General features: G+C 54.9%; 1 protein-coding gene and 1 long non-coding RNA gene across 4 annotated transcripts in view; both read right to left on the bottom strand.

Annotated features, from left to right (window-relative positions):
* LOC115304735 overlaps positions 1–3,175 on the bottom strand; it is a 5,945-nt gene extending 2,770 nt beyond the window's left edge. For both annotated transcript variants that reach the window (XR_003914589.1, XR_003914590.1), the window contains exon 1: positions 2,876–3,175. This is a non-coding gene — a long non-coding RNA (uncharacterized LOC115304735). The remainder of the gene's footprint in view (positions 1–2,875) is intronic.
* Positions 3,176–7,165: 3,990 nt separating this feature from the next.
* Positions 7,166–19,619, bottom strand: TST (thiosulfate sulfurtransferase). 2 transcript variants are annotated; one of them, XM_029955300.1, is made up of 3 exons: positions 19,528–19,619; positions 18,232–18,847; positions 7,166–7,630 (listed from the first exon to the last, which is right to left on the bottom strand). In XM_029955300.1, the coding sequence occupies exons 2-3, from the start codon at positions 18,842–18,844 to the stop codon at positions 7,332–7,334; spliced, it is 912 nt and encodes a 303-aa protein (XP_029811160.1). In that variant the 5' UTR covers positions 18,845–18,847; positions 19,528–19,619; the 3' UTR covers positions 7,166–7,331. The 2 variants fall into 2 exon arrangements, with proteins under 2 accessions (XP_029811160.1, XP_029811159.1); XM_029955299.1 differs by lacking the exon at positions 19,528–19,619 and having other exon boundaries at positions 18,232–19,466.
* Between the last annotated feature and the right edge of the window lie 26 nt (positions 19,620–19,645).

Here is a 19,645-nt window from a genome sequence, read left to right as displayed (position 1 = left end):
GGAGACCCTGAGTCAGAGGACCCCCCACCCAGGCCACATTCAGGATCCAGACCCACAGAAACTATGAGACAATAAATTTGTACTTCTTTAAAGCACATAGTTTTTTTTTTTAATATTTATTTTTGAGACACAGAGCGAGCAGGGGAGGGGCAGAGAGAGAGGGAAACACAGAATCCGAAGCAGACTCCAGGCTCCGAGCTGTCACACAGAGCCTGACGTGGGGCTTAAACCCACCAACCGTGACCTGAGCTAAAGTCAGACGCCTAACTGACGAGCCACCCAGGCGCCCCTAAAGCACATAGCTTTAAGTCGCTATGCTTTGTGGTCATTTGTAATAGCAATAGATAACCAGCATATATTTTGGTACAGAGACTGGGCCACTGCTGTAACAAATAACCTAAAAATGTGGGAGTGGCCTCGGAATTGAGCAGTGGTTGAGGCGTGGGTGGAATTTGAGGAATGTGATGGAGAAAGCCTACGTTACCTTAACGGATAATGAGTAGAAATCTGGACTTGGAGGATGCTACCAGTGTGGGTCCAAAAGGACGTGAGGGCCGTGTTTTTCGAACCTGGAGGAAGATGCATCCTTGTTATGTAATGATGGGAACTTATGACACCGTCATTGACAGTTATGTGGGAAGTAGAACATGTGACTGATGAGCTGGGGGAGGTAGCAAAGGCGATTTCCAAGGAAAGGCCCTGAAGGTGCCTCCTGGTTTCTTCTTGTAGCAAAATACAAGAGGAGAAACCAGCACTGAAGGAAGGACCATTAAACACGAAAGAGACAGGACTTTATGGTTTTGGAAAATCTCATCCTCCTCACGTGCCAACAGATGCTAAAATTAGGAAATGGCTTCAGAGGCTCCTGGGTGGCTCAGCCGGTTAAGTGTCCAACTTCAGCTCAGGTCATGATCTCATAGTTTGTGAGTTCGAGCCCCACATTGGGCTCTGTGCTGACAGCTGGGAGCCTGGAGCCTGCTTTGGATTCTGTCTCTCTCTCTCTCTCTCTCTCTCTCTTCCCCTCCCCTGCTCTCACTCTGTCTCTCTCTCTCTCAAAAATAAATAAAACATTAAAAAAAAAAACTCATAGAAGCACCTCAGTGGCTCAGCTGGTGGAGTGCCTGACTTCGGCTTAGGTCATGATCACTTTGGGTCATGGGTTCGAGCCCCATGTCAGGCTTTGCACTGACAGTGTGGAGCCTGTTTCAGATCCTCTGTCTCCCTTTCTCTCTGTCTTACCTCCTCCTTCACACATAAATAAACATTTTTTAAAAACCTTATAAAGATGAAAATGTCAGGGCCTTACTCGGTCACACAAAGGGCCCTTTCGAGAGCTAAGTGTTCACCTCACAGACCCCCAGCGGAGTATTAGGGCCTCCAGGAAGCTCCTGTCTCAGCAGGAGCCCCTGAAGAGAGGAGCATAGCTGCTGTCCAGTGGTGCAACCCCTGGAGGCTTCGGTTATTGAGGAAACTACCAGCAAAAGCACTACTTGCTTGGAGGAAAGGGGGCAGAGAAGTACAAAATAGAGAGACTGGTTGACTCTCAAATTCTACTGGACCTACTCAGCCCACGCTCGTGCTAGCTTCTACTATTTTTTTTAAGCATAACGAGAGGGGGAAGCAAGCACCTGCTGGGAAGAGCTGAGAACCATAGAGAATGATTTCCAGGCCTTGAAACCCACTCAGGGGAAGTTCCGCCGTTCCCTGCCTGGATTTCAGAACTGCTACGGACCAGGGATGTCATGTCTCCAGTGTCCTCGTTTTTGTGCAGGGGTGACTGGAGCTCGTATCCTGGGTCTGCCACGCCGTTGTGCATTGGGTGTGTTCACACAGAGCTTAGTTTCACAAGATCTGGGAAAGGACTGAGCTCAAGACACCATCCCCCAAGGACCCTCATCCACACCTGGGCCCGATTTGTAGGCTGATGAGGTAATGAAATGAGTTTTTTTGAGGTTTTAGGCAGAAATAACTGTATTTTGTATGTGGAAGGGATGTAAATTATCGGGGCCTAGAGGCGGCACTGAGGAAGGCAGTTGACAGGACTCCCAAGGATCCCTTGGTATTCACACTCTTGTATAATCCTGCCCCTTGCATGTGGGCTGGGCCTGATGACCTGCTTCTGACCAATAGAATATTCGATGGGATAATGTGATGGGACGCCACGTCCAGGGTGATCGAAGGTTGGACATAGAAGGTTGTGACTCTGTCTCGTTCACACTCTGTCAGGCTCTTGGATCGCTCACTCTGATAGAAGAAACGGCCATGCTGTGAGCTATCCTCAGGAGAGCCCCACCTGGCAAGGATCTGAGAGAGGCCTCTGGCCAGCAGCTCAGGAGTAAGTAAGGCCCTCGGTTCAATGACCCATGAGGAACTGAGTCCTACCACATGAGTAGCCCTGGGAAGAGGTCTTTCTCTAGTTGAACTTTGATTACAGGCTGTGAGAGACCCTGAGATAGGGGACCCGTTAGAGTGCACCTGTGAGATTAAAAAATGTTCTTAAGCCACTAAGTTTTGGGATGATTTGTTACACAGCAAGAGATGACCAATATAGCTCATCCATTATGCACTCTGACATTTAATAGATTAATCTGTCTTCCTAAGGATGCAGGTGTTCGGAGAAAGTATTAACTCACCCTCTTTCACAGATGGGGAAACTGAGGCTCAAAAAAGAAAACAGGACCTCAGCCAGGTGGTACCAAAACCAAGCCCAACATCTTCTGTCTCCTTCAAGTGAGCTGTCTGTTCCTGACCCCAACCCCCATCCCCAGTCACCACCCCCCCACCCCTGATGTGCTCACAGCAGCGTCCCATCAGCCCTGATGACACCCCGCGTGCATCGCAGCCTGGACTGGCTAAGACACAAGTGTGAACTCACGGCCTGTTTTCGATCTGGAAAGAGAGGTCCCAAGAGACGTCAGTCAAGGACGGGGAAGGAGGTCCAGTTGTGTCTGGGCTCTCTTGCCTCACGAGGAGCCCTGAATGGAGGGACGATGGACTGCTGGGTCCCGGAAGACCCCCGGCCCATCTCACGGGCCTGGGCCTCACCTCGCCACTCTCTCTTATAACGTCAGAAACCACGTGAGCCGCTCTGGTGTGTGCGGAAACTCAGCAGGGCAGACCCGGCCGGGCAGAGCTGCGCCTGAAGGCGGCTGGGTGGTTGCCAGGGCTCCGCCCTCCTCCAGTTCATTGGAGTTACCATGGTGACCACTATACTAGGGCTCTGTTACCTCAGAGGGCTCATCCCCCTCCCCCACCAGGGAACAGAGGCCTGGGGAAGCCGGTACTGAGGGGGAAGGAGGGGCTTCAGGCACCACTCACTCTCTCCTTCACTCAAAATATCTCCGGACCGCCCCCCCCAACATGTGCCCAGCTGTGGGTCAGGCACGGAAGCCTCAGATGCCATCAGATGGAAAGAAAGTTCTTGGAACTACAGCGGATTAAATACGGAGAGTGATTCATGCTGTCTGGGGAAAAGAGGGCTCTCAGAGGGGCCATTTAGGCTGGACTCTGAAGGATGTATAGGAGTTTAACAGTTTAGAAGGGACTTGAATATTACAGGCGCGAACGTGTTTATGTGCACACGTATAGGCCCAGGGGAGTGGGGAGCGCAAGGAAAGGTGTGCCTGGAGCTGTCAGAGCTGCACACGAAGGGATCGGGGGGCCAAGTATAAAATGAGAGCAGGATGTGAGAGTCTGCCCTACTCCCCCCTCCAACCAGAAGGCCAACAGGAGATTCCCAGTTAAGTGGCTTCTGCAGTTGATGCCAGTGGGAATGCAGTCCTGTCCCATGGTTGCTCAGCAGGGGTGGGGGGGAAGGGGATGCTCCCCCACCCGACCCCACCCCCTGCCCAACCTTCCAGGGTCTCCCCAGGTGGCAGAGAGCTCAGTTACACTCGGGGAGCCTGAGTCTCGGCCTGTCACTTAAAAAAAGAGTGATGTTGGGTGCCTGGGCGGCTCTCAGTCGGTTGAGCATCTGGCTTCGGTTCAGGTCATGATTTCACGGTTCACGGGTTTGAGCCCCGCGTCAGGTTCTGTGCTGACAGCTCAGAGCCTGGAGCCAGTCTTCAGATTCTGTGTCTCTCTTTCTGTCCTTCCCCCACCCATGCTCTGTCTCTCTCATTCTCCCTCTCTCAAAATTAAATAATAAATATTAAAAAAAGAAAAGAAATAAAAGAGTGACTTTGGCCAAGTTTTTTTGGCTGACCTTTCCTCATGTGTGAAGCAGATACAGCTCCCCGCCAAAGATAGGAGTGAGGACTCAGCAAAGTCGCTTCCGGGAAATGCCTGTCACAGAGAGATGTCCGCTGTAATTCAGCCACTCGCCAGCAAGGCCTTCCAAGTACCCAGACTCACACGCCCTTACCCACGTCTGTGTCTCCCCCTGGCCCCCTGCAGACTGCTGACGCCTCCTGTCTCCTCCCTCCCCCGTCTCCTGGGTTTGCTCTCTGCCTGTATTCATTTTCTCTGGCTGCATAGCCACGTTACCACGAACGTAGCCACTTTGCACACATTTATTACAGCAGTTGCTGTGGGTCAGGGCACTGGGCGGGACTTAGCTGGATTCTCTGGCCACGGGAGACTCCAGTTAAGGACCTAAAGCGAGCATGACAAGGACAGCATGGAGGCAGGAGGGGTCAGCCCCAGCCCTCTTCACACAGACTCTGCAGGCCTGACCCAGCCTCGAACCCTGGCCTCTTCAGCATTTCCTGAGCACCTGCCTGCCTCAATGTCGGGCTAGGACATGAGTACATCATGGACAGACTTGGTCCCCCAGCCCTCCATGACCCTGACTGTGCCCAGGAAGGCTGCACAGGAAGCCGGGAACCTCCAGGAGGTGAGGCCTGGGCTCATGCAGCCAATGAGGAGAAAACAGACATCCGGTGGTTCGGTTGGACCCTTGATCTCAGCTCAGGTCTTGATCGCAGGGTTGTGAGTTCAAGTCCCACACTGGGCTCTGCACTGGGCGTGAAGCCTACTTTAAAAGAAAAAAGAAAGGAAGGTAGGAAGGAAGGAAGGAGCCATCCTGAGGTGCTACCGAGACATGTGCAATATAACAGCCCTCCTCACCCCGAGTCAGGACATTTACATAAGGACCTGAGCTTAGGATTCCCACCTCTCAAATTCCAGCTTTGCATTTCTCAGGGCACATATTGAAATAACCACTTAGAGGGGCGCCTGAGTGGCTCAGTCGGTTAAACCTCCGACTTCGGCTCAGGTCAGATCTCACGTTGGTGGGTTCGAGCCCCGCGTCGGGCTCTGTGCTGACAGCTAGCTCAGAGCCTGGAGCCTGTCTTCCGATTCTGTGTCTCCCTCACTCTCTGCCCCTCCCCTGCTCATGCTCTGCTTCTCTCTCTCAATAATAAATATTAAAGGTCTGACTTCGGCTCAGGTCACGATCTCACGGTTCGTGGGTTTGAGCCCTGCGTCGGGCTCTGTGCTAACAGCTAGCTCAGAGCCTGGAGCCTATCTTCAGATTCTGCGTCTCCCTCTCTCTCTGACCTTCCCCTGCTCATGCAGTCTCTCTCTCTCTCTCTCTCTAAAATAAATAAAAACAGTAAAAAAAATTTTTTTTGAAATATCCGCTTAGAGCCCATGACAAGTTAGAGCCTCCACCCCAACCACCCTGTGTGTGATAGGAGCCTGCTACCCTGCCCCGTCTCTCCTGCTCACGCACCACCTGGGGCAGAGGACGGCCCTTCTCCCGGCTCATTGCCCCCAACCCATGTCTCAGATCTGTAAGTGATGAATCTTGTGACTTGATTTCCTCTGTGTGGCTGTATTGAAACTGCCTTCAGTCAAAATGTTCATAGGGTTTTTATTTTCCCAAGAGGGGGTTCAGATGCTGAGGGGGCTCCCTGCTGACCTTGTGGGGGTGGCTTGTGCCTCCTCCTTCAGCAAGTCTGATTATTCTTTTTAATTTTTTAATGTTTATTTATTAGCATGGGCGGGGAAAGGGCAGAGAGAGAGAGGGAGACAGAGGATCCAAGGCAGGCTCTGAGCCAACATGGGGCTCGAACCCACAGACCATGAGATCATAACCTGAGCTGAAGTCAGACACTTAACCCCTGAGCCACCCAGGCACCCCTGGGCATCGCCTCTCCTGAGAGAGCCCAGGGCCTGTGCTGTGTGATACCCCTTTGAATCCCCCTTTGGAAGGCCAGATGTCCCCTCTGCTATTCCTCCCCCCAGAGAGGGCCGGGCCTACACCAGGAAGGGGCTGGTGCCCGGCTGTCACCCAGGCACTGGGGAAAGTCTGATTATTCTTAATTCAGTACCCCAGCTATGGGCCCCTGCACAAAGCCCCAAAGGACAGCTCAGAAAGCCTGTTTCTAGGAAACTCACAATCCAGCCACATGGGTCCAGTCTACGGGGTTAATCTCCTCTACTGTCGCCTCACACGGCCAGAGCCTAGGAGCCTCTCCCGGGGCCGGGGCTGCTCTCCAGCCCCTTTGTGTGCTCAGGGTCTTCCTCTGGGTCAGGAAGGACACCCAAGGAAAAGGCCACCTTCCTCGGGCCCACTTCTGAACTGGCTTCTTCTTTTTGTTGTTGTTTAAATGTTTATTTATTTTTGAGAGAGACAGACAGAGGGTGAGCCAGGGAGGGGCAGAGAGAGAGGAAGACACAGAATCCAAAGCAGTCTCCAGCCTCTGCGCTGTCAGCACAGAGCCCAACATGGGGCTCGAACCCACAGACCATGAGATCATAACCTGAGCTGAAGTTGGATGCTTAACCCCCTGAGTCACCCAGGTGCCCCTGAGCATCGCCTCTCCTGAGAGAGCCCAGGGCCTGTGCTGTGTGATACCCCTTTGAACCCTCCTTTGGAAGGCCAGATGTCCCCTCTGCTATTCCTCCCCCCAGAGAGGGCCGGGCCTACACCAGGAGGGGGCTGGTGCCCGGCTGCTCTTGCTTTCACGTCTCCCCACCTCGTGGGGCCCCTTCCCAGGGGGTCCCCGCATGCTCTACCAGACAGGGGACAAGAGGCGACTTCCTCTGCCAAACCTAAGTAATCGAGTGGCACCCTCGGTGTGCAGCCCCCTCCCCCCTCCCCCCCCACCCCGCTCCCCCAGCTAGGGGCTACTCTAGAGGCTTCTTGCCTTTCGGGTTCTATGGAATCTGTAGAAGACGCAGACGGGGGCAAGGATGGGACCAGGGAGAGGCAGGCAAACAAGCTACTCAGAAAAAAGTTTATTCCAGTGTCTGGCGGGGGAAGGAGAGCCTTGCATGGCGGTTCCAAAACCTAGTCGGTCTCCTTCGCTGGACAGGTGTGTGCGGCACGTCAGACCGCGGTTCACTGAGTGGACGGGACTCCGGCCAGCGAGGAGGCCTGCCGCTCAGGCCTTCCCACGCTGCCCCTGGGACACGCGAGTCTCCGGGGGTGCCCGGTGGAACCACTCAAACCAGGAGCCATCGTAGATGGCCACGTCGGGCTTGCCACAGAGGTAGGCGGCCAGGGCGATGTGGCAGGCGGTGACTCCCTTCCGGCACGTGGCAATGAGGGGCTGCGCCAGGTTCACCTTCTTGGCCTCGAACATAGCACGCAGCTCGTCTGGGCTCTTCTCGAAGCCGTCCTCAGTCAGGAAGTCCATGAACGGCATGTTGACCGAGCCTCGGATGTGGCCGGCGTCCAGTCCTGGGTGCGACAGAAGACAAAGGAAGGACAGGGTTAAGAGGGGCATGGGGGCCCACCCCAGCTGAGGCTGTCGGATAGGGGGGCTCACTCCTGGCCCAACCTACAATCAAGGCTTGCGACAGAAGCCAACGGGCCCTCTCCCCCAAAACCTGCCTTGAAGTAGGGATGTGCAAAGTCATACCTGCTTGAGAGGACAGAGAAGGGTCCCAGCTCTGCCATTTACCAACCTTTTTACCACCGTTCACCTTGGGCAAACACTTTGCTTCTCTGAGTCAGTTTTCTCATCTGTAAAATGGGCTCAATTGTACACACCAGCCTCCTAGTGCTGTCGAGAAGCAAATACTACATGTTGTGCCCGTTGCTAAGAACACAGCAGAGGAAGGGAGTGAAGGCCCGGCTCTCAGGGAGATTACCGTCTGGCAAGGAAGACCGGTGCTGAACAGAAAACCCGATTCCCTCAATACAATGTCACTCCATTTTACAGATGAATATGCTGAGTTTCACAACATGGAACGGCTCAGCTAAGGCCACACAGAGAGGCAAAGGCAGACTCAGGATTATACCGAGTCCCCTGATGTTCACCAGCAGGGTGACCTTCAGTAAGTCATGTCAGCTCTCTGAGCCCCAGTTTCCCCACGTGTTAAAAGGGAATGAGAGTTCACGGGCAGGGGCTGTTGTGAGGGGTAAAGCACTGACTACTGAGGCCAGGCCCACCCACCCTCAGATGCCTATGCTCCCGCCACGTCACCACCTACCTTGGGGGCAGGTGAGGACAGGGACACTGTGGTCCCTGCAGGTCCATCCTAGCAGCCCTGAGAGGCTTGGGTAGAAGTACAGTGGGGGTTTGGGCTGGTTGAGGTCCATTCTGGAATGCTCTGCCTTCCCAGTGAGGCCCCTCTGCCAACTCTGGTTTCAGAATAGCCAGCAAGTGGGGCAAAGGGGTCTGGGCCAAGGTCTTGGTCCCACCCTTAGCATGCCAAAGGTCACTCCTCTCTCCCTCAAGCACTCCATGCCCTGGCAGACTGGATGCTGGGAGTGGGGCCCCAGGCAGGTTGGGCATCTCTTTGGGCTCCCCTTCTTCCAAAGTTCCCCACCACCCCCTTAACCTGGGCCATGGGACAGAGCAGGACTAACGTGGGCTGCAGAGGGAGGGAGAGGACTGGACCAAGACACACACAGGGTGCAGCCAAGAGGTCCCTCATCCCTAAGCCTCAGCCTCCCCATCTGTGAAATGGGGAGATAACCTCACCTATGTCCCAGGCTTCTGGGGAAGATTAGCCACTGCGAGCAGGAACCCCTAGTGACCCCAGGCATGCAGCAGGTGCACGATCATGCCAGCAATGTCACATCCCCTGAAGCCAAAGAGGATCCCAAAATTCACTGGCATGACTCAAGCGTTCTTTGATGGAATAGACATCTCCACTTCTAAGTTTTGGGGAGTTTTTCCCGTTGTCGTTTTATCTTTTTGTCTGGAAGTTTTCATCCAAGACTGGACGTGCACCTACCCCACCAGTGAGAAGCCAATGGATCTATTGGCTTCAAAGGCCTCCTGTGCCAAGAAATCCAACTTAGAACTCTCTGGGCATCCAGGCAGTGGGCTGAATGCAAGTGCATTTAAAGGCTCGAGTGTTTGTTGAGTTCTGAATGCCTTCTTGTTTCCTTCCTCCCATCCCCAAAGCAAACAGCTCCACTGTTTTGTCTGATTGCAGAAAAGGCACCTCTTCGGAGTAAAGAAGTCTGGGGGGGGTCCGTGACTCTGGTTCCCCAAACTGGGCCAGCCTCAGGAGGCAGGGGTCCTCCTTCTCATCTCTGCTAGTGAGGGTTCAGGGCCTGTCCAAGGAATTTAAATGAGCAGGCACTGACTGCCGTGCATGGCAGAGAGCCTTGGAGAACAGCCAACCGAAGGAAAGGCACGTGGGCCCGGAAGCAGGGGCTTTGGCTCCTAAGTCCAGCTTCTACTGCAGGCTCCTGGCTTTGTCCCCGTAGCGGGCATGCCTCCAGGCTCAGACCTCTGGCACCAGGCATCAGGCAGTGTTAGCTCAAGAACTCCATCTTCCCGAATCCTCACAAAGCCAGATTACCCTCCTGGCACTGATGGGGAGCCCAGGCTGAGGTGAGGCACCTTGCCTCAGGACACAAGGGTATGTGAAGTCAGGTTGGTCCGACCCAAAAAACCTGTGTTCTTGGACTACCCTGAACCTTTCCAGAACAGAGAGGAGGCAGGGGAACGGATGAGATGGCCCCTCATGTGCCTTAACTGCTCCGAGGCCTGGGACTTTGGGTTCCAGCTTTTGCCAAGAGGAGGCCAGTCCCTGGAGGAGGCCGTCGAGTGACTGTGACTGCTGGCTGCCCCACGAGCTGGGGACCCTGGGCCTCGGAGCTCCTCATCCCCTACCCTGTCCTGGGAATATGCATTCTTCCTGCCTTCCCTGCTCCCAGAGGCTGCCCCCAAGGACATGGTCTTGAGATAGTGATGTGGTGTCGAGACCAGCTGGACAATGTATGGGACTCAACCCAGTTAAGGCCTCCATATAAACTTGGTTTTAAGACTTGGCAGGTGTTTGCAGAAAGCTCATCTTGCGGCCGGCCAAGACAAGCATTGTAAGTTCCCTTGCTTATTAAACCTGCAACCCACATATCTGGAAGGGTCTGCCCCCTTTCTTCAGTCTCCCCCTTCCCTCTGCATCTGGGGCTGGTTTTGGAAAGCTCCAGATAGAGGAGTTGTAAACTAAAAGCTGGCAAGCCAGCCAGGAGACCGAAGATATGGGCCTTGGCAAAGAGACATCCGTGGAGGCAATCCTATGTTGGGCCGCGGCCTCTATGGGAGGAGGGGTGGCCCGAATGTTCGGTGCTTGTGGACCCCTGTGTGAGTACAGGGAGGCCCCGAAAACACCTGCTGCTTTAATGCATTCGCTTGAGGGGCTATGCACAGAGAACGGAATGAATGGTTGTCAGGGTGCGCAGGCCTCCACCGTGGCCAGTGTCATCCGGACCCTGATGCCCAGCTCGACGCTGAACATCAAGTTGGAAAGTTGGAAGGAGAGCCCAGATTTGAGAAGGGAGTTTGGGTGTCTCCTACTCTGCCGGCTCTGGGGCTGGCAGCCAAGGCGGGACAGCAGGGCAGTCCATCAGAGGCATTAGGGCGTCGTTTTGCAAGGTGAGGAAGGCACAAGACTGTGGATGAAGACTGGGGAGCTTGTGACAAAGCCTGATTAGGACGCTGAGAGAGGGGAATCCTTGAGCAGGCGATCAGAATCAAGAGGAGGCTGTGGTGGAGACAAAAATGGAGACACTCCCGTGCCTTCCCACCCCGAATACAAAGGAGAAGTTTAAATAGCGGTTGTGGCACGGCTGGGTGGCTCGGGTAAGTGTCTGACTCCTGATTTCCGCTCAGGTGAGGATCTCAAGGTTCCTGAGTTCAAGCCCCACATCGGGCTTTGTGCTGACAGTGCAGAGCCTGCTTGGGATTCTCTCTCCCCCTCTCTTGCTTGCGCACGTGCTCTCTCTGTCTTTTAAAAATTTAAAAATAAACATTTAAAAATAAATAAATAAATAGCAATTGCCCCCAAACCTGGGGGATAACCGACATTCTTTCTCTATAAAGTCAAAGTTGCAAATTTTACCATGTCTTTGATTCGTAATCTAGGGTTGGGGGAGGGCACATAATGCTCCAGAAGGTCCCTTATCCAAAGCCTAGCCCAGTCTCCCTAAGATTACTCATCGAAGGCTAAGTTAGGGGATCTCCGTCTGTTTCTATGTTTATATATGTCTATGGATATATGTTAAGTATACTTGTTTGTCTACCTTCTGAAGGGTATCATCAAAATTAATCTGTAAAAGAGCTCTATTTAATCAGCTTAAAAATAAGCTATCTATCAAAGTGAACTTCTGTAAAACGGAAATTTAGTTTTCTCTCATCAGCTATAAAGGATAATGGTTTCTTGAACTCTCACTCTGTTCTTGACGGGATTGTCAAAGATTTTTCTTTGCCTTTTAGATACCCACATAGAAAACAAAGATACTGTGGTTTATCAAAATAATTTCAGGGCACCTAGGTAGCTCAGTTGGTTAAGTGTCTGACTTTGGCTCAGGTCATAATCTTGTAGTTCACAGGTCTGAGCCCTTTGTTTTCTGCCTGATATCTTGGAGCCTGGAGCCTGCTTCAGATTCTGCATCTCCCTCACTCTCTGCCCCTCCCCGACTTATTCTCTCTCTCTCAAATTAACAACCATTAAAATATTCGTAAAAATCTGGTATATCCTGGTATAATAGTATCAGTCATAATCACAGGTGTTACTTTGAAATATGTATCACAAAAATAACCAAATCCCTTTGTCAATTGCATTAGCAGGAACTCTTATCAGAGTTACTGTTTCACGCTGATGCTTTTGCATAAGTGTCCCGGCTACGCTGTTTCATCTTCAGGGAGATTCATGGAAAAGATGGACAGATAGAGGTTTCTGATAAGATCACACCACTGACCTGAATAAGAATGAATTACATGGGATTGTAACCCGGTCACTGTGTCTATTCTCCTTCCTCCCCTCAGTACCACGGGCCCATTACGTTGACGCTCTAATGTTAACATGTGAAAGCCCGCAGACCTTGCTGGAACATCTGTGAAAGAAGAATGGGTGGTAAACCTGCAGAAAATTCAAGGGGCAGGCACCGCAGAGAAGTTTTGGGGGATCGTTTCATCGGGTAAGACACACGTCTTTCCAGACGTTTCGATGGATAAGATACAAGTCTACCCAACCCTGGAGACTGTGAACAGGATGCAGGCCTTTGTAGGGATTTTAGGGCTTTCGAGGACTTTTATTCCCCACGTGGCACAGTGCCACTGTCCCTTATGCCACCTGGTAAAGAAAGGGTGACTGGGGATCAGAGCAGAAAACTGCTTTGGAGAAGGCAAACATTCAAATGAAACTCCTGTTTGAGTAGGTGCGTCTGGTGACTCTGGAAGGTATGGGTCAGACACCGTGGCAGAGACAACAGGAGAGGGTCCCCCTAGAATTTTAGGCGCAGCTCTGGAAGGGGGGCAAACCCTCCATGCACACCACCCACCCCGGGCACCAGCTCCCAGCAGCACTCCCTCCAGATGAGACTCGTGGGAAGGAATAAACCAAGGCAGCCAGTGGGCTGAACTCAGAGTGCTTTGGCTGAGAGGCGCCCCTGAACCCTGGACCTTTGCACTTTTTGCACCGACTGCTGGGCTATTTTAAAGCGACTAACCCTATGATTGCTTGGGCACTGGGAAGCTGAGAGGTGGATGACCCCGAGTGGGCCATTATGGGCTCAGGATATACAGGTGAATATTCTGGCTGGACCTCAGGGGCCTGAGGGAGTTCTCACTTTTCCATATCCCAGGCTCCGGAGGCACTAATGCCCCCTGGCAATCAGGAGGTCGATGCCCTAACCCGGGCACAATCTTCAGTAGACACAGCAGATCGGATGCATGGAGAGAGCTGCCACCGCTGTGCCCAGGTAGGCTGGCGTATTGCCAAGGGTGCTGGACGGCCTCCTGAAATACAGTGACTTGGTTAACGCAGTAACGGCACGTGCCGTGCACTGTAAACAACCAAGGTAACCGGCAAAGGAGCCTGGGGCCGTTCACAAGAATTCCCCACTGGCGACAGATTGCCACATTGGCTCTCTTGCCTCCTCTCTCCCTTCCTGACGGTTTTTGTTATGCTCGGTTTGTCTAGGCACTGTGTCTGGCCCAACCCAAGCTTTCTCCTGTCACCAAACCAGACCATTAGGGTATTAGAGAAACTGAACGCCATGTTTAGATACCCTCATCAACCAGACAGTGATTGGGGGGCTCCTACTGCAAAAGGGGACAAAAGTGGGGCGCCTGGGTGCCCAGTCGGTTGAGTAACCTGCTCATGATTTTGGCTCAGGTCATGATCTCATCGTTTGTGAGCTTGAGTCCCACCCCCAACGGGTTCCATAAGCACCAAGCTTCCTCTGGATTCTCTTTCCCTCTCCCTTACTTGTTCATGCTCACTTCCTCTCTCTCAAAATAAACATTTTTTTTAAAGTGGGCGAAAGAACATGACATAGAATGGAGGTTCCACGCCCCCTATAACCCACAAGCAGTAGCGGTGATGAAAAGGACAAAGGGAATATTCACGTGGCAGGTTGAATTACGAACCGGTAAAACCGCCTTGGCTGGGTGCACGAACAGACCATCCCAGGCTTTAATACACGTGGATGATCAACCAGGAGAGCCTGTTGCCCCGGGTGCCAGACTGGGGACCCCGTCGAGACACCCAACACTGTAAAGGCGCGGAGGTGGAGGGGGACAGCCACTGGCCTCTCGCTGCGCATCAGCACGCTCTGCTGCTGAGAACACTCAGCCCGTCTTGCCTGGAAAAGGTACCCTCTACTGCGATTTGCAAGGAGATGTCCCACCAGGATGGGCGAGTCACTTCGCACACCCCTGGGTGAAGGCAGATCTGCCCGTCTTCCCAGGGATTTCGTGGTCCGGCTGCAAGGGGCTGTTAAAACGCACGGTCCCTGAGGTGGGGGTCCTGGTCTGGTACACCCTGCCCCGGGTCCATGCCTCACACCGGACAGCACGGCCTCCCCCAGCCAACACGAACAGGATGGGCAGCCAGGCAGAGGTCCTAAAGCTGACAATGTCCGTCTCCTCGAGGCCCAGCAGGCATGTACTCTCTCCCACTGGCACATCACTCGGCGGCTGTCTTGTTCCCCTCCGTTGGCCTGAAGGACGTTCTAGCAAACACGCAGCAGCCCTTCCTAAATTCACCCAGGGAGCCTCGGATGGTAGTCAACAAAACCTGTCCTCACTGGGGGCGCCTGGGTGGATCAGTCGGTTAAGGTTCCGACTTGGGCTCAGGTCAAGATCTCACGTTTGTGGGTTCGAGACCCGGGACAGGCTCGGTGCTGACAGCTCAGAGCCTGGAGCCAATTCTGTGTCTTCCTCTCTCTCTCTCTGCCCCTCCCTGTTCATGCTCTGTCTCAAAAATAAAACATTAAAAAAAAACAGGGGGAAAAGAGTTGGGGAGAGGGAGTGAGGCAAATCATGAGAGACCTTTGAATGCTGAGAACAAACAGGGCTGAAGAGGGAAGGGGAACGGGAAGGGGGATGATGGTCATGGAGAGGGGCACTTGTGGAAACCAACTTGGTAATAAACCATTAATAAAAAAAAAAAGAAAAAAACCTGTCCTCACTGGACCCTGAAATACCTTTAATGGGAAAAGCTATCCCCCGACACACGATGGGCTGATGAGTTTCCTATGTGTCATCGTCACTGAATCACATGAGAATATGACCATTGCCCTGAACTGTCTGACCCCCAGCCTAGGGGACTTAATAAACCAATGGTTCCGATGACAGGGCTTTTGATGGAAAATGCTGTCACCGATTTGGGTGATCGCTGTCTTATTCTGTAATTTCTCTTGCATGTGCCTGTGTTGTGGCTCTGGCATCTGTCTCCAGCACAGCCACATGGCCACCAAAGGAGCCACACCCCTTGAAACCCCTTGCTGATGCCTCAGGGCACAGTGCAGAAGAGGGGCCAGCGTGTGAGGTTGTGAGAGCTGCTAAGAGGAGTAGAAAGGTCGGGGGAGGTCATGGAGACCACATAACCACCCGCGGACCCATGAACCGGACGGGACAGCTAGAAATTCCTCTCCCCCCTCCCTGGCCTTGGAATGTGCATTCGGCTTGACTTCCAGGCTCCCAGAGGCTGCTCCAAGGACATGGCATTGAGATAGTGGTGTGGTGTAGAGACCAGCTGGATGGCGTGAATGTGACTCAACCCAGTGAAGGCCTCTGTATAAACTTTCAAGACGTGGCAGACGGGTGCAGAAACCTCATCTACGGCCGGCCACCCAAGATGAGCCTTGCAAGTGAATCCCCGTGCTGATTGAAACCGCCGCCTACCAATCTCAAGTGGCCTGCCCTTTCTCGGGGCTCTCCCTGCCCTCTGGATCTGGGGGTGGGTTTCAGGTCACCCTGGGAAGCTCTCAGCTCCTGAGGAGGCTGTGAACTAGCGCTAGGCAAGCAGGCCAACCTGATAGGTGTGAGTTTTCAAGGCCCAGAAGGCCCGTTTGGCTCTTTCTTGCTTTCCTCGCAAAGACGCAAAGCAAGCCAGTCCTGGCTGCCCCCCCCTCCCCCCCACCACTGGGGGGCAGCTCAGCCTTCTCCCTGCCCCCTCCCCCCACCCCCCATGCTGCACCAGCCCCCAGCCCCGGGAGAGAGGACAGAGGTGGAGGGGTCACAGGATCCCATGAAGCAACACAGCAAAACTGTGACTTCCCCTCCCCCTCCTCCCCTCTCCCCCAGTCTCTGTGTTTGCTTACACAGCAGTGGCCTTGGGAAACAGCCCCACTCTGAGGCCTGCTGCCTGGGGTCAAATCTCGGTCACTCTGCCTCCTTCGAGAACCCACTTCACTTCTCCCTTTCCCACCTGTAAAGTGGGATCCATCCTAACCCCCACCTTCCACCCCTCTGGAGAGCTGGCGTAGGCGTCAACGAGAGACATGTATAAAACATTGTGCTGATAAATGTGCCCGTGGGGGGTGGTCCATTTCTCCTTCACGTTCACTGCCCTCAACGTTTATAAGGATAACCAGGCTGGATTGACTGTCACCTCCTTCGCCGCCCCCCCCCCCCACCGGCGCTCTATAAGGTGAGCCCATTCCTTTCATTAAGGAGAGAAGGGTTCAGAGGTCAAGGACTTGCACGACACTGCCTAGGATATGATGCAAGCTCACTTCTGCCTGGCTCTCACCTTGAGCTTCTCACAAGCAGGACCAAAGGCACTGGGGGCACGAGGCTGGGGCTGGAGAAGTTGCTAGCCTGGGTTCGGAAGCAAGTGGTTATGGGGTGTCCAAGGCCCTCCTCCCAGCGCCTGCTCCAGGACACTCCTTCCAAAGCCTGGCATCCATACGACCCCTGGGTGTCCCACCTGGACCACGGAGCCCACGAGCTGCCTCCCTGAGCCCACTCCAAGCTGGCGACCATAAACTCAGAGAGCCTCCCGTGCCTTTGCGCCCCCAAATTCTGTTGTGCGGGAGCCCAGCAAAGCCTCTCAGGGAATGAGGGAGGGGAGTGCTACTCCATGCTTTCTGGGTGGCCCTGGGCTTGCAGAGCTCCTCACCCTTCTCCAAGTACCCCTCCAGCCAGGTGGGGACGGCTGGCCTTCTCTTCTCGTTTTACAATCAGGGAACCCAGTGAGGCCAAGACATTGGATTGAGATCCCGCCACTCGGGAGGGGCTGACCTCTCACAAGGCTCCACGCTCCCTGGGAGCCGGAGGAGGTGGGAGGAGGGAGAATGGGGAGGGACTCTTCTCTGAGCCTCAGTGTCCTCATCTCTAAAACGGGAGTGAGGAGAGTGGATCTGATGTGGCCTTGACCTGCCCCTTCCTCCGGGTGCCTCAGTTTCCCTTCTTGGATGAGGTGATCTCTCAGATCTCCAGCTCGGAGAGCATCCAAAACACTTTTCACAGAGTTCCCCCTCCCACTCCCCCGCTTAGTGGCACAGAAAGGAGGAGCCATTTTGCAGCAAGTTAGGAAAAATGTTGCCCAGGAGTTAGATTCTGTGGACCCTGCCCGAGCGCAGAGCCCAGAGCCACGAAGTGCTGACCATTCTGAGGGCTCAGGCCAGCCGGGGCGACCAGAGACCCCAAAAGCAGTGAGATCACAGCCCCCAGAGATGCCTAGGCAGGGGCTGGAGGAAAGCCAGCCAGGGTGATGGGGAGGCTGCTATGGTTCTCTGTTGGGAGGTTCTAGAACTCAGCATGTCCTCTCCCGAGGGTCCCCCCACCTCCAGCAATGTAGAACCCTCCTAGCCTGCACTCTGTCCACAGTAGAGGAGTCACAAGCCCATCTCCCTGTGGATGCCTCGAGGACACCTGGGTGACAGCACTGGGTTCCAAAGTAGTCAGCACTGGGTGAAATTCCTGGCTCCGCCACTTAACAGAGCAAGTAACTTAATGTACTCACATCTCAGTTTCCCCGTCTCTAAAATGGGGATATTAAGCCTTCTTGGATGAAGGACAGGAGGAGATAACACAGTGTCGAGTACCCAGCATGAAGTGGCGGCTACTTTTTTAGCTGCAAACAGGCTGCCGCTGTTTGGAAAGGCAGGGGGTCCTAGGAGGCCTGGAAGGAGGGAGGGGATGCCGCGGGATGGGCACTGTCCATGTCTATGTGGGCTTCTGGGAAACTAGAGAGGCCCAGACAAGCTAGGTGTCCCTGAGAGCTTGGGACAGAGATGCGTGTGTTAGCTCACGGGCACACCATTGGGCACGTGGGGAAGGAGTGCCCGGGTATGGATGTGGGAGACAGATGTGGAGATGTCACCAGTCACTGTTGCTGACACCACCCCTCACGGATACTAGGTTGCTAGTGAGCACGTGGCTGTGGGAACACACATGTAGGTCCTCATGCATCACGGCTGAAAAGGCTTTTCGATGTGGCTCTATTCTCTCATTTCACAGATGCAGCCTGAGGCCCACGTATGGGGGAACTGAGGGCAAAACCTGGACATGGTCCCAGACATCCTTACTCTCCAACGTTTCGTTGGGCGCCACTCCCTGGGGATCACTCACCCACCAGGACACATACCTACTGCATCTGGTTCTGGCTCAGTGCCCAGGTACCGTCCTTGGGACCGGGCGTCCACCAACTGGAACCTCTTAGACTCAAGGTTCTCCAGCACCTGCTCGTAGGTCTTGAGCAGGGAGCGGTCCAGTGTGGCTTTGAAGTTGGCCGGCTCCGGGCGCGAGGGCTCAGAGGTCACGGGGTGGCCCTCCTTCAGCCAGTTCCGGAAGCCACCGTTGAGCACGGACACGGTGCGGTGGCCGAACACCCGGAACATCCACCAGACCCGCGGCGCGTAGAAGGAGCCCAGGTTGTCACCGTCATACACCACCACGTGCGTCTGGTTGCTGATGCCCAGGCGGCCCACGTAGTCGGCGAAGTCAGCCTCGCTGGGCAGCATCATCTCGTAGGGCGACGCTGTGTCCCGGCACTCCTCTATATCAAAGAAGGAGGCGCCGGGCACATGACGCTCTAGGTACTCCTTGCGGGCCTCGCGGGTGCCCGGCGAGTACCAGGACGCGTCCAGAACCCGCAGGCCGGGCCCCAGCTTGCCAGCCCGAACCGACTCCGCCAGCCACTTGGTGGAGACCAGCGCCCGGTAGAGCACCTGATGGACCATGGTCTCAGCTCTGCGCATCACCTGGCGCGGGTGGAAACCAGGAAAAGAGAGCGGCATGAGGACTGCGCGCGCGCAGCGGAGCAGGACCTGGGAGGAGCTTTTTCCCAGCGCGCTCCTCCTGGGCGGCGGGTCTGCAGCTGCCCGGCAACCCGGCGGGGCCCGGGCACCCTGGGGGAAGGGTTGCATTCCCTAAGGAAGGGCTGCTCCGCCCTCCCTGGGGCCCCGCGCAGAGGGGGGCGGGGCGAGAGCTTCCCAGAGCCCCACGGGGGGGAGCTGGCCCGGAGGGCATCGGGCTTCGGAAGCTACAATACTGGCGTTTGGGATCCTGCCAGAAAAGAGAGACGAAAAGATGCCCAAGACGGGAGGAGACGACCTGTGGAGCTTAGAGCACCCTTGGTTGGGAGGATAGGGGAGTGGGCACATGGGGGAGGGGTCGCTGGGCCCCGCGGAGGCCCTCTTCCGCGTCTCCTACAATCCCGCCCGCGGCCAATCTCTGCAGCCTGGGGGGACTCGCCCGCCTCCGGAATGCCCGCGTCCAGCCCCGGCTCGGTGCCCTCTGCCCCAGCTGGGTCCGAGGTTCCCAGGGCACCCTGCCCCGCTTTCACCAGGGGGACCCTCCCCTGGGTTGCTGGGGCCAGATCGGCGGCCCAATCCCGAGCGGCCCCGGGCGCCTGGCCGCCGCCCCACCCGGCCGCACTCACTCGCCCTCGCCGCCGCCCTGGCGCTCGCCCCTGACGGCTGGAGAAGTTGGCCCGTTCAAACCCCGAGCTCACAACTCCCCGGCCGGCCCGCACCATCGCGCCGCCACCGGAGGGGGGT

Source organism: Suricata suricatta, chromosome 10, assembly GCF_006229205.1.
Source record: "Suricata suricatta isolate VVHF042 chromosome 10, meerkat_22Aug2017_6uvM2_HiC, whole genome shotgun sequence".
NCBI lineage: Eukaryota > Metazoa > Chordata > Mammalia > Carnivora > Herpestidae > Suricata > Suricata suricatta.
Note: the sequence above shows the minus strand (reverse complement) of the source record. Positions and strands in the feature narration are given on the sequence as shown.

Bases quoted from the DNA above. Each gene is read 5' to 3' on its own strand.
- TST (XM_029955299.1), bottom strand. From the start codon at position 19,012: ATGCAACCCTTCCCCCAGGGTGCCCGGGCCCCGCCGGGTTGCCGGGCA. The intron at 7,631-18,231 runs GTATGTGTCCTG...TGTCGCACCCAG, and splicing joins GCCAGAACCAGATGCAGTAG to GACTGGACGCCGGCCACATC.